Here is a 14,121-nt window from a genome sequence, read left to right as displayed (position 1 = left end):
CAGGCTTTGCAGACTTAAGTTTCTGCCTGTAGGACGGAATAAGATTAACCAAACAGTGATCAGAGAGTCCTAAAGCTGCTCGTGGAACAGAGTGATATGCGTCCTTTATTGTTGTGTAACAGTGATCCAATATATTACTGTCTCTGGTGGGACATGTGATGTGCTGTCTGTATTTTGGCAGTTCACGGGAGAGATTTGCTTTATTAAAGTCCCCGAGAATGATTAAAACAGAGTCTGGGTGTTGTTGCTCACTCTCTGTGATCAGATCAGTGAGTTTCTGTAAAACTGTGCTCACGTGCGCTTGCGGTGGAATGTAGACACTCACGAGAATGAACGAGCAGAACTCCCGCGGCGCATAGAACGGCTTGCAGTTAATGAAGAGCGTTTCTAGATCTGAACAGCACATCTTCTTTAACAGTTACATCTGTACACCACCTCTCATTGATGTAAAAGCACGTCCCGCCACCGCGCGATTTCCCCATTGATTCCGTGTCCCAATCTGCTCTGATCAGCTGGTAATTAGGCAGATGAATCGCGCTGTCCGGTATGTCGCCATTCAGCCAGGTTTCCGTGAAACACAAAGCAGCTGAGTTAGAAAAATCCTTGTTTGTCCGGGAGAGCAGACTAATTGCAAAAATTAACCATCATAGAGTGAACGTTTATCATTTGTATGTGTTTTATCTTGCCAATTTACACACTCGAGTGATTTTAAGCCATTCCAGCGCAAGACGAGGAGAATAGAACTTATTTCACTGTCCATGCGCTGATTTCTGTGGCCACAGCTGCCGGACATGGCGCCCGCGCACGGATTTTTAAGCGCGCGCGAACACAGAGTTCATTCTTCATTTGCATTTCCTTGTGTTTGAACAGACGCATACATAAAGAATTATGTGAAAATGGAAGTCTCAACAATCATTCTCGATAACGCAGTCACTCATCTTCAGTTTACGAAAACAAGTTAGAAAGAAATAGCATGTGTATCATTATATTGGATCCGTGCATTCGGTCTTAAAGGGACAGTTGCCTATAAACACATGCTGTTATATATGACAGAAGAAAAGGGGCATGGTCCCCCCGGGCATGTTATTGTTATTTTGAGGGGACAGCAAATTTACACTTATACAAGCTGTACACTACTTTACATTGTAGCAAAGTGTCATTTCTTCAGTGTTGTCTCATGAAAAGATAAAATATTTACAAAAATGTGAGGGGTGTACTCACTTCTGTGAGATACTGTACACATATACACACACATACACATATATATATATATATATATATATATATACACATACACGTGTGTGTGTGTGTGTGTGTATATATATATGTATGTTTATGTGTATATATATATATATATATATATATATATGTGTATGTTTATATAAATATGTGTGTATGTTTATGTATATATGTGTATATATATGTGTGTGTATATATATGTATGTGTGTGTATATGTGTACAGTATCTCACAGAAGTGAGTACACCCCTCACATTTTTGTAAATATTTTATCTTTTCATGTGACAACACTGAAGAAATGACACTTTGCTACAATGTAAAGTAGTGTACAGCTTGTATAAGTGTAAATTTGCTGTCCCCTCAAAATAACTCAACACACAGCCATTAATGTCTAAACCGCTGGCCACAAAAGTTAGTACACCCCTAAGTGAAAATGTCAATATTTTGTGTGGCCACCATTATTTTCCAGCACTGCCCATAAACCTCTTGGGCATGGAGTTCACCAGAGCTTCACAGGTTGCCACTGGAGTCCTCTTTCACTCCAGCATGACGACATCACAGAGCTAGTGGATCTTAGAGACCTTGCGCTCCTCCACCTTCCGTTTGAGGATGCCCCACAGATGCTCAATAGGGTTTAGGTCTGGAGACATGCTTGGCCAGTCCATCACCTTTACCCTCAGCGTCTTGGAGGTGTGTTTGGGGTTGTTATCATGTTGGAACACTGCCCAGTCTCCGAAGGGAGGGGATCATGCTCTGCTTCAGTATGTCACAGTACATGTTGGCATTCATGGTTCCCTCAATGAACTGTAGCTCCCCAGTGCCGGCAGCACTCATGCAGCCCCAGACCATGACACTCCCACCACCGTGCTTGACTGTAGGCAAGGCATACTTGTCTTTGTACTCCTCACCTGGTTGCCGCCATACATGCTTGACACCATCTGAACCAAATAAGTTTATCTTGGTCTCATCAGACCACAGGACATGGTTCCAGTAATCCATGTCCTTAGTCTGCTTGTCTTCAGCAAACTGTTTGCGGGCTTTCTTGTGCATCATCTTTAGAAGAGTCTTCCTTTTGGGACGACAGCCATGCAGACAGCCATGCAGTTTGATGCAGTGTGCAGCGTATGGTCTGAGCACTGACAGGCTGATCCCCCACCCCTTCAACCTCTGCAGCAATGATGGCAGCACTCATACGTCTATTTCCCAAACACAACCTCTGGGTATGATGCTGAGCATGTGCACTCAACTACTTTGGTTGACCATGGCGAGGCCTGTTCTGAGTGCAACCTGTCCTGTTAAACCACTGTATGGTCTTGGCCACCGTGCTGCAGCTCAGTTTCAGGGTCTTGGCAATCTTCTTATAGCCTACGCCATCTTTATGTAGTGCAACAATTCTTTTTTTCAGATCCTCAGAGAGTTCTTTGCCATGAGGTGTCATGTTGAACTACCAGTGACCAGTGTAACGTAAAAAAAAATATATTAATGTAAATTTATTTAAATGTAAATCAATTTAATTTAGCTTAAAGGGAATCATTTATGATTTTATAGGTATTTGAACAGACTCACTGTTACGGCGATTCACTGAACGAGCCGTATAACGAACTCTGCACTGGATATTAAAATCCAAAATATATTGAAAACACCATTACATAGTACAGTAACAAGATCGGCAGATTAAGACATTAACTTGTGGGCACAAAACACAAGATACTTCTCTTTATAATATAAATAAGATTGTATTTATATAAACCTAAGGCATCTAACACATCAATCTAACACATGAACAAGCATTCACATGTTGCAGAAAGAGAAAGTGAGGAAAGGATGAGTTTAAGAGAATGAAAATGTGATATCGCAAGTTTACAGCAATATGTCCTATTGCATAGACCTGAACAACCATCAATCACTTATTTAACCCTCGCTTTGAGTTTCTCAATGAGGCTAAAATTTGTATTAAACTGCACTGACTCAGCAAAAGTCTGGAGGTTACTTGCTTGCTTTGCCTCTGGGATTGCCTTTTGTTGTCGTCACAGCGGCGGTTTTCCCAAGTTTGCTGATTGGTTGGATGTTCAGTAGTCGCTGAAGTGACGTCTTGGCGTTGGCTGCAGATGCGGAGTTGGTCGAGTTGAAGTTTGAAGCGAGTGCAGTCGGAGCTGAACTTTGCAGCAAACTTGCATTAGAACACGAAACTCCACGGAAAGAAAAGAAACTAAAATAAGAATAAAAGCATGTAACGAGACTAGGTGGTTTTTCTTCTCATTGTGGTAGCAGCTGGCACGTGGGCCAGAGCATGCTCAAAGAGCAGCGTCAAAAAAGCGGTGGCAAAAGTTGAAGCAAAAAAGGAGAAGAGAGAGAAAAGTTTGTCCTGAATTTTTAAACTCTGCTTTCAGACCGTCCCATCTGGACGTCTTGACCAATTAGATAAGGGCCGAACTTTGCAGGCTCTTGCAAAGTATACTTTTGAACATGATTTCTATAACAAGACTATGATGCATTTGACGAAGAATTGATTGGAAGAAACATTTAAAGCATGATTTTTCAACTGCACTTGCTGTACCTGCACTTTTTTGTGCATACTGGCACTTCTGACATGTTGCCGGTACTCAGAGTAAAATCATCAGGGTCTGGGTGATTAGGCTATATGATCCTATATATGATTAGAAATTATATAGAAGCTATGTAAATCACAATACCCAGGCGGGATCACCTCTCATCACGACCAATCACGTGAATGAACCCAAACAGAGTCGGTCTACTTCATTGTGTGGTGCACGAGAGCACGTCAAGGGAGGTGCACGGAGTAGTAGAATAATAATTATTGATTACTAATTTGAATCAGTACTTTATAACGAAAATTATATCTTTAAAATTAAAAGAAGCAGGCTTTTGCAATCACATAATTTTAAACCGTAAACTCCTGGAAAGTCCAAGGATCCAAAATTCAAACGGTAAGCTCAAAACAGCACTAATGCAGAGAAAGCACGGACGATTTCATCAGCGATTACGGAGAGAATAGGGATGTCAGTAAAATTCTTTTCATCCGTATATTAAAGGCAGGCGATTTAGTAGTCTCCCTGTGGTCCTGTTTGGTATTGCAGCTTGACGTGTGCTAATTTGTATTGAAAACGTTTATTTAATTATTGATTGATTGGTTGTTGCACTATACATTATTGAAAAGTACTTATTTAATATAAATAAATAAATGGGGAGGGGGGGGGGGGGGGAGGGGTGTGCGATATGACGATTTTTGATCGTGGACGATAATGTCTCCACGATCTGCTTTTGAAGAAATATCATAGTATTGTGCTACAGCGCACATTGTCAAATACAGTTCTGGCGCCTCCGTCTCTATATACTGTACAACACGACATACAGCAGTAGAGTTACTCTTGAGAGGACCCTGTACTTATTCGCGATCGCAAAATTATTATTACTTTTCTGGTGTATTTTTTTTTTTTTTTACTGGTGATTATTTCTGTTTATACCAAATATTTTATAACACCCCTGTGTGATACAAGGGTCTTTATCTTAAATGGTGCATTCTTATTTCAGTGTTGCTACCTTTGTGGTTACTTAAGTAGACATACCTTCATTCAGTTTAACCGCATTAACAGCAAGCCGAAGAGGGCAAGGTTTCAAATGAACTATTGAAATGTATCTTCATATTTACTCGGGTTCATTTTAAAATTAAAATTTTGGCTGCCCCTAAAATGGTTCATACCATTGAAATTACTAGTTGATTTAAATATGCTAGCAGTGAGTGTAATGTGCCATTACATTCATCTAATAAAGGAAAAATCCTGCAATTTTCTGGTTTTATTTTACGATAGAGTGGGGCATTTTATCAAACTTCTCAACACACATACTGCCACAAGATTGCTTTTAATCAGTGCACAAATCATAAGTAATAGATTAACAATAAGATTATATTTGTAGTTTCAAAGTTTTCTTTCAGCTGTGTAGTTCTTACTAGTTGAAATAGATATGTGCAATTCAGTGAGTTCCGCTACATTTTGGCACTCAGTTTAGCCCTCATACTGTTTCTCATACTGTTTCTCCATTTCTCTTAGGACCTTCCTGATGTCCAGGAGCTGATTGCTGAGGTCAATGCAGAAAAGTACTCCCTCCAAGCTGCAGCCATCTTAGGTGGGTCAACATGACCGCAGCTATTTCCATTGCACAAGAATCCAGTTATTCTCAATGAGCCATAAATAGTCTTGTATTAACCTTCCGCCCTCATCCACAGACACAGTTGCCCTATATTTTGAAAGCTTCATTAGCTGCAACTGACTGTGACATTGTATTTGTGTTTTAGACACAGACGATGTTGCTGAGGTGCCCACACAGCAGCAGATTAAAGACACCATGGTAAGAGAGGACAAATGGAAACTTGTGAATATTTCCCAGAGTTTACATTTATTAGCATTATTAGTTTGTCCCAGATTAAATAAAATATTAAAGGGGGCCTATTATGCAAAAATCTATTTTATAAGGTGTTTGAACACGGTTGTGTGGCCACAGTGTGTGAAAACAACCAGCCTATAATGGTAATTTTTTTTTTTGTAATTCCTATAAATCATAAACAGTCTCTATAAACGAGCGGTTTCGGTATGTTTTCTGTGAAGATAACAGGCTTGTACTAATAGTGGAATGTTTATTTGCAAAGGTATTTTGAAAAGGGGGCTGGGAGCACCAGCTCATTTGCATTTAAAGGGACAAACTATTAAAAAAAATCTTATTTATTTTTTATTCAGGTTTATTTGACAGGGACAATGCACATCAATAATACATAAATGTACAATGTGCCAGAATTAGCCAGAAGGCTACTTTGCATCTGCAGTCCCTTGACTGATGGTAAAATTGTCACCCTAAAAATATAAAACAATTAATCAAAACATAACACAAACATAGTTCAAAATGTATCTAAAAAATTTCACAAATCCTAAAAAATTTACATCCGTTTAAAAGTTATACTATACCTAGTACCAACAGATCAATACCAGCTCACTCAAACACATACATAATCCAACAGTCAAACAAAATAACCAATGTATCACTAATCCATAATATCAATATGCAGGCAAAGACAATTTAAGCATAGACAAGTAACAGTAGCAGTGATCATTCAATCAGTACTCAAACAAACAACCTCATGTATATAGCCTAAAATGCTCAACTAGTGAAACAGACAAGACAGGAAGGCAATAGAATTTGGTTTGTAAAATTAATGTTGACAATACCGACTCTCAATTAACCACTTCTTTTAAGTGAAACTTAAGAGGCATAAGTATTAAGATTTGTAATATTAGTTGGGATAGAGAACTGAAAACACTCTTTGACTAAATGCACTTTTTCTTAAAGGAACTATACAATCACCTCTTACTGCATTTCTCGTTAATCTGTAACCATTTGGTGCTACGTTTACAAACTGGTTCAATACAGGAGGAGCCAGTCCATGTTTAATTTTATACATAAGACAAAGATCTGAATATACAATCATATTTTCCCAATTTAATACGTTGTATTTCTTTTAAATATCACAATGATGGTGTATGGATTTCTTATCTAAAACTTCAAAGTTTGTTTATATAGAGAGAGAACTGGTTTGAGAGAAGTATTGCTTGCAGGGGTGTGAAGTAATGAATTACAAATACTCACGTTACAGTAATTAAAGTAGTTTTTATCAGTAATTGTACTTTTTTGAGTAGTTTTGTGTAAAATTGTGTACTTTTACTTGAGTACATTAAGTGATGTATCGGTACTTTTACTCTGCTATTTTCCTCCGTTTGTGGTCGTTACATGCTTATTTTGTTTAATTTATCCATTAATGTGTTTGGATAGAGAGAAGTCTCGTGACTTTCTTCAAATCAAATTGTGCATAGAAAACTTTAACCGCCAACTGCTGTTTATCATGGCTGCTGGAAGTGCATTCTTCAAGCATCAATTCAGTCACATCTTCCTCTAATATGTTAAGGTAAATTTTGGATTTCTGCTTACTAAATGATTTGTATATATGCTTGCCTATCTACACGGCCTGAAATTTGGTGTGAGGTTGCAGGTATTGCGTACAGTGTTAACTCCCGCAAGTGCCACGTTCGGTAAATTCCCACTCACTTATGAGACACGCGACCTGCGCTACCTCATCTCTCTTGCATGCGTTCTGCAGGAGTCACTTGGATAAGTCGTTGTTGCTTGTTGACTTTTGATGAGTTTGAGCGCGTGATGCGCGCTGTGGAAAAAGTGTGTTGGAAACACTGTAAAGCGATTTGTGGCATTAATACACTGCATCTGTGTCAGCGTGTGATGTAATAAAACTGCAGCTCATTAATAAACTTTTATTTTTCTGATCCATTTTATACAATCCGCCTTCATTTAGCAAGTGCACTCGCGCATAAACAATTTTCAAGTTCAACACTTTTTGTTCCATTCAGTTGTAGATGCTGCTGATTCACCGAGACCGCCGCAGCTGAGCAAAGAGACGTGCGTTTGTGTTTTCTTTTAAAAAAGTTTCCCCAGAAATACTTTGCTATTTAATGCATTTTTCCTTACAAATTATTTTATCAGCATCATAATTAAAGTAAATGTATAAAAGGTATGGCATGATGCCATCCTTCTAGAACAATGTGCATTTATGTTAAAATTGTAACATAAATGATCAAGTTTAGTTACTCTTATTTCTTTATTGCAAAACAAATCTGGCACCATTTTGGAGAGAAATCTCATTTTAATCCATGTCATGGTGTGTGATGCTGAACTATGAGTTTCTAATGGTGTTTGTATTTGCACTATTCTAAACATTAATATTTTGTGCAACAACAGCATGCTGTCTCAGTGGCCTTACACATAATTTTAAATCTATTGTTCAAACTTTGATTTAAATGGGGACTAAATTGTACTGAGAATAACTTTCATCTTTTCTTCAACTGAATACTGTTTCCGTGCTATTTTGATGTGTTTTAAAGAGTTGGCAGTCAAAATTAAAACTGCTGGATTATAGATATTCTTCGTTCTTTGACAAACAAGATAATGTGAATTACAGAATGTACAACATTTTTAAAATGTATAAATTGCAGTGTACAGCCTTTATTATGACGGGGTAGAATCCACAACTCAGTACTCAATACTCATGAGTACTTTTAAATAGGCTACTCTTTTACTCTTACTCAAGTAGTTTTTTGGACAATTACTTTTACTCTACTCACACTACATTGTTTGGAAGGTAATGGTACTTTTACTTGAGTAAATTTTTTCAGTACTCTTTCCACCACTGCTTGCTTGTGACCAGGTTGTTAAACAATAGGTAATATGTGAAAAGATCATTGAATGCATAAACATCTTCGCAGCCTTAGTTGACATTCAGCTACGGGCATATCTAAAATTTGCCAAGTTGAACTTAATGTTATTGCAAACCTTCTTTATGTAATCTAAAAGTAAGATTGCTATCAATATATACACCCAGATATTTAAAATCTGAGACGACTTGTAGTCTCTCCCCATCTATGACTACATCTGGCTCTGCACGGCAGCTTTTAGATTTACTGAAAAACATGGTTTTCAATACATTTAGTTGTAAACAATTATGTTTTAGCCATTGTGTGATCTTTAAAATTGAGTTTGTTAACTGAACAGCAGCTTGATCTGCACTATTAGCATGTACAAAAACTACTGTGTCATCAGCATACATCTGGATGTTAGAATTAAGACAAACATTTGGCAAATCATTTACATACAGAGAAAATAAAAGTGGGCCCAAGATCGAACATTGTGGGACACCTGCTGACAAAGAAACAACCCCTGATTGTTAATTCTTCACTCTAACCAACTGAGACCGATGCATTAAATATGATTCTACCCACTTAATGGCATCTACAAAAAAATAAATTCATTCAATTTAGATAAGAGAATTCCATGATTAATGGTATCGAAGGCCTTTTTTAAATCTAGAAAGATGGCACCAACAACCCCTCCTCGATCCAACAATAACTTCACTTTTTCTATAAAATAACAATTAGTATTTAATATATATTTTATAGTAATTTAAATAGTATTTTTATTGTATCTGTTGAGTGATTATTACAGAAACCAAACTGATGTGGATGTAAAGGATAAGCACTGGCATTTAAATGATTTCTGATTTGTTCTGCAACTAGTTTTTTGGCCCCCTTGGAAGCCACGGGCTACATTCTAACAGGTCTATAGTTGCTAGTGGATAAAAGATTGCCTCTTTTAAATACGGGAATTACAGCAGCTAATCTCCACTCATTTGGGGGTATTTTGAGCTAAAACGTCACATACACATTCTGGGGACATCAGAGACTTATTTTACATCATTAAAAGTGGCGTAATGGTTCCCCTTTAAAAAGTGACCATTTATAGTTTCATGACAGAACTTTGGATTTAAGAATGTAAAGACCACTTGAACAGTCCTTGTGAAGGAAAGAAGTGATAGGCCGCAGAAAATATTTGAAAGGCAGAGGCGAAGAATGGTTATAGAATAGTCACAGACAAACCAGAGACAACCTCCAAAGAACATTGTGCTGCTGAGTGTCATTGTACATCATTTCACAGTCCAGTGCACTTTTCACAAGTAACAACTCAATTGAAGGGTGATGCAGAAAACCCCTTTTCTGCATACTGCCAACAAGCAGAATCATTTGAATTATGCAAAGGCTCATCTGGACGAGCCAGAATTATTTTGGAATAATGTTCTGTGGACAGATGAAACTAAGAGTTATTTGGTTATAACCAGAAGCATTTTGCATGGGGGAGGGAAATGAACACAGCATTCCAGGAGAAGAATATGCTCCCTACTGTAAAATTTGGTGGAGGGTCCATCCTCCAATGGTGGCAAGCACAGGTACTGGGAATCTTGTCAGAGTTGAGGGTCACATGGATTCCAACCAGTATCAGATTCTTAGGAACAATGTTCAAGAATCAGTCAAGAGGTTGAAGTTACACCAGGGTTGGTTGTTTTAGCAGGACAATGATCCAAACCATTGTTCCAAATCTACCAAGGAATTCATGCACAGACACAGATAAAATGTTCTAGAATGGCCGGCCCAGTCCCCAGACTTGAACATTATCAAAAATCTATGGAATGATTTGAAACGGACAGTCTACATTTGGCAGCTATTAAACATGACTGACCTGGAGATTTTTTGCAAGGAAGAATAGTCCAAAATACATGCGGTCAGAATTCAGTGACACATCAGTGGCTATAAGGAGTGTCTACATGCTGTTATTTTAGCAAAAGGAGACTACTAAATCTTGATGATTATTACATTGGGGTGCCCAAATTTTTGCACCTGTCTGCTTTTATGATTCACATTGCACTGCGCTGTTTGTTGATTCAATAAATTATTTCAGAACTAAAATTTTACTGTTTCCATGAAGTATAAATTATATCCAAATGAAGTGGCTTCAAAAGATCAGCAAATTATAAATTATAATTATTAGGGGTGCCCAAATCTTTGCATAAAACTGTATCTCATTCTCATGAATGGAGTTTAGCACACAAAGTACATGAAATCCAGAAGTTATACATTTATCTGAATTTAAGTTGTAAACAGAAACAAGTAGGTGGTATGCGTTTTTCCCATGACATGCTATATTTTTTAATGTTTTAAAGGAATAGTTCACCTGAACATTGCTGAAAATTGACTCCACCTCAGATAATCTTACATGTACAGTAGATGAGTTTGTTTCTTCAATAGATTTGGAGAAATTTAGCAATATATCACTTGCTCACCAAATTATATAATGCCTAAATGTCTCCAAATCTGTTCAGATGAAGAAACAAACTCTTCTTTATCTATGATGGCCTCAATTTTTGGATGAACTTTTCCTTTTCCTGATAGCAAGGATTTATAGACTATATTTCTGTTTCTAGCAGTCTTTTCAGCATAGCCCTTGTAGGAAATCAGCATGTAATGTAAATGCTTATACTTATGTTGTTTTTGAATTTTAAAGCTGTTTTTCTATTTTATCCATAGCCTCTCTCTGACCGTTTGGATAATTTCCGGCTAGACCCCTCCCTCTTGAGCAAGCAGCCCAATCTGGTGCAGTTCCCTCCAGATTTCCAGCCAATTCCATGCAAGCCTCTCTTCTTTGATCTGGCTCTCAACCATGTGGCTTTTCCACCCCTTGATGACAAGGTGGAGCAGAAGGGCAAGGGTGGCATCACTGGCTACTTCAAAGGCTTCTTTGGCTTTGGAAGTTAAATCTGGCCTGTTTGGCTATATTTGAAGTCATCTGAATATAACTATCCCCTCAGGACCGAGAGTTATGGATCCTTATACAGTCAAACCATTTCCCCAAAACATTACATTATAGGGTTTTTAAGAGGTGTAAGTGCAGCCTGGTTGGTAGTAAATTCATACTTTTTTTTTTTTTTTTTTGAAACTAAGATACTTTGTTTGCCTAGATCTCAATCTGCCTAGCACATTATAAAAGTGGGCTTATTGTTTCACTGAAGAAGTCTATAACACCGCTGATGATCTAAAATATTTGTTCCAACTTTGGGCTTTTAGTGGTCAATCATGTCAGTCATTTTGATGACATGAAGAACTCAATGTTTATTCTATAAGAGGACACAGGAATTACCCTCATTGTTACCCTGTCTTATGTATAGATAATTTGAAGGGCTATAGGTAATATCTTGCATGTACCTTGCATATACACTGGCATAATTTAGTTTAAAATGTCATATGACTTGTATTTTAACTATCATCTGAATGCAAAGCCATAAAGCAGAGGCAAGTGATTTGCTAGTGTTTTATTTGTGATTGTTTCGTAATATAATTTGCTAACTTTTGTTCTAAAGATTTTTTCATTCTAACTAATTGCTTTCAACTTGCAGATGAGTTTTTGTCAGTTTTGTGAACAAATGTTGGTGAGAATTCATTTAATCTTCAATAGACGGGTATTACACCATTATGAAGATTCTGTTCAAATGGATAGGATATTATAAATGATGAAACAGTGATTTTTAGTTTGAAGTCTCCTGATTTAACAATAAAAAGTAAAAGCTTTTTTTGGTCACTGCATGTACCATGGATTTGAACTGGGTAAGATATTGAAGAGTTTGTCTGCCTGTGTGTTTCTATAAATGCAAATCAGGTGTGTAAGCATACCAAAATGCATAAGAATACACTAAACTTTAGTCACTTTCTACCTATACGAGTAAGAAGTCTCGAGTAGATCTCTATCACAGCTCTTGATGGTTTTCTGTTGTCATCTGTTCATCTTCACATTCCTAACCACATGCACAGCGTTCCAGGCAGGGTGCGTTTACACACAAGGTTAGTTTAAACAAAGCTGTCAGTTAGAAGGCTGTTTTCTCCTGTTTGGTTGCAGCTTGGATTTTATTGTGTTTAGTAATGGGTTAATCCCTTTAATTATAATAATAATTATATCACAGCACAGAAATTCCATTGTCAACAAAAAAGTCCTTTAAATTTGTATTTAGTGAAGGTAAAATTCAGTTTAATTTGACAAACTTATATCTATCATCAAAAATAAGTGTTGGTCAACAAATGTTTGGTTTATATTGTTTGAAGGAAGCACACAGCTAGTGACGAAAGTGACGTGACATATACTCAGAATTTGTGCTCTGCATTTAACCCATCCAAAGTGCACACAAACAGCAGTGAACACACACCCGGAGCAGTGGGCAGCCATTTATTCTGTGGCACCCGGGGAGCAGTTGGGGGTTCGGTGCCTTGCTCAAGGGCACCTCAGTCGTGGTATTGACGGTCCCCCCGCCTACAATTCCTGCCGGACCTGAGACTTGAACTCACAGCCTTTGGATTACGAGTCTGACTCGCTAACCATTAGGCCACGACTTCCAAAATAAAACATCCATTGCAAGTACCACACCCCAATGTGAATTATCCTCCCTCAATCCCAGCCACTCCTTAACTGTACTGTTGATTTTTTTTCTTTGAAAGTATAAAGCTGTTTGGAACATCACTTTTCATAATGTATGAGGACTGTAATGTGGCTGTGGCATTACAAAGATTCACATGAATCAGAGAAATACGGATTAGTAGACATGACATGCTTTATGTAATATGAAATCACTTCAAACATTTTCTAATGATTTGTGTAAAGTTTTTAGACAAAAAAAAAAAAAAAAAAACAGCAAAAAGAGGGGGGTGGGGGGTGACTTGTAACACCATCAGTTGAACCACTTTGAAAGTAAATACTGGGATGAAATCTCTCTGAAATCATGCATGACTAACACCGTCAAAAAAATTAAATAAAATTATAGGACTGGGGAAAATAATTAGGTAGAGAAAAATCAACATTTAATTTCTGGCTTCGGGTTAATGTATGTCAAATTAATTGGATCAAATTTACTCAAAATTTCTATCTGTATATCAAAATGCCATGGATGACCAGATAGGAGAGGTTTTAACACTATTGTCCCCATGGGCCTATAATGTATGTACATACAGTAAAAGGTTTATTTGTTAGTGTAGTTTTATGTGTCTGTTGTATATTTAGTCATAGTTGTTTGCCATCTTAGAATTAAATATTTCCTGTCATTTAGAATTTTTTAATGAAAATGCTTGGGAAGTAAATTTGATTGACAATAAATTTATTTTCAAAATTTAAACTGATGTTAATATGTTACAACCTGCCCCGGTAGTGGCATAAGTTATGACAACAGTACTCTTTGACATTGATCTGCACAATTTAGGGGTAAGTTGTACATGAAGAGAAGAAAAAAAAATATATATATATATATATATATAATAAATACCAGATTTGTAGCAAATAAATGGGGAAATACAAAAAAATTAAGAAATTATCTGGGTAAGGGTGGTAGACAGAAAGAGGGAGTGACTAGGGCAAGACATTACACCTGAATCTCTGTCAC

The 14,121-nt window shown here is 37.3% G+C and overlaps 1 protein-coding gene across 2 annotated transcripts in view; it reads left to right on the top strand.

Moving 5' to 3' along the window:
- LOC306878688 (signal recognition particle subunit SRP68-like) overlaps nucleotides 1-13,358 on the top strand; it is a 162,343-nt gene extending 148,985 nt beyond the window's left edge. Inside the window, exons 14-16 of one of the 2 annotated variants that reach the window (XM_079431172.1) lie at nucleotides 5,309-5,384; nucleotides 5,554-5,606; nucleotides 11,231-13,358. In XM_079431172.1, the coding sequence (XP_079287298.1) occupies nucleotides 5,309-5,384; nucleotides 5,554-5,606; nucleotides 11,231-11,458 (357 nt within the window). In that variant the 3' untranslated portion in view covers nucleotides 11,459-13,358. Of the gene's footprint in view, nucleotides 1-5,308; nucleotides 5,385-5,553; nucleotides 5,607-7,079; nucleotides 7,213-11,230 lie in introns of those variants that run through there. The other variant, XM_079431173.1, reaches the window with a different exon arrangement.
- Nucleotides 13,359-14,121: the final 763 nt, after the last annotated feature.

The sequence above is a fragment of the Barbus barbus genome, assembly GCF_936440315.1.
Source record: "Barbus barbus genome assembly, chromosome: 13".
NCBI classification, from domain to species: domain Eukaryota; kingdom Metazoa; phylum Chordata; class Actinopteri; order Cypriniformes; family Cyprinidae; genus Barbus; species Barbus barbus.
The sequence above is the reverse complement of the archived record's forward strand: the minus strand, read 5'-3'. Positions and strand labels throughout refer to the sequence as shown.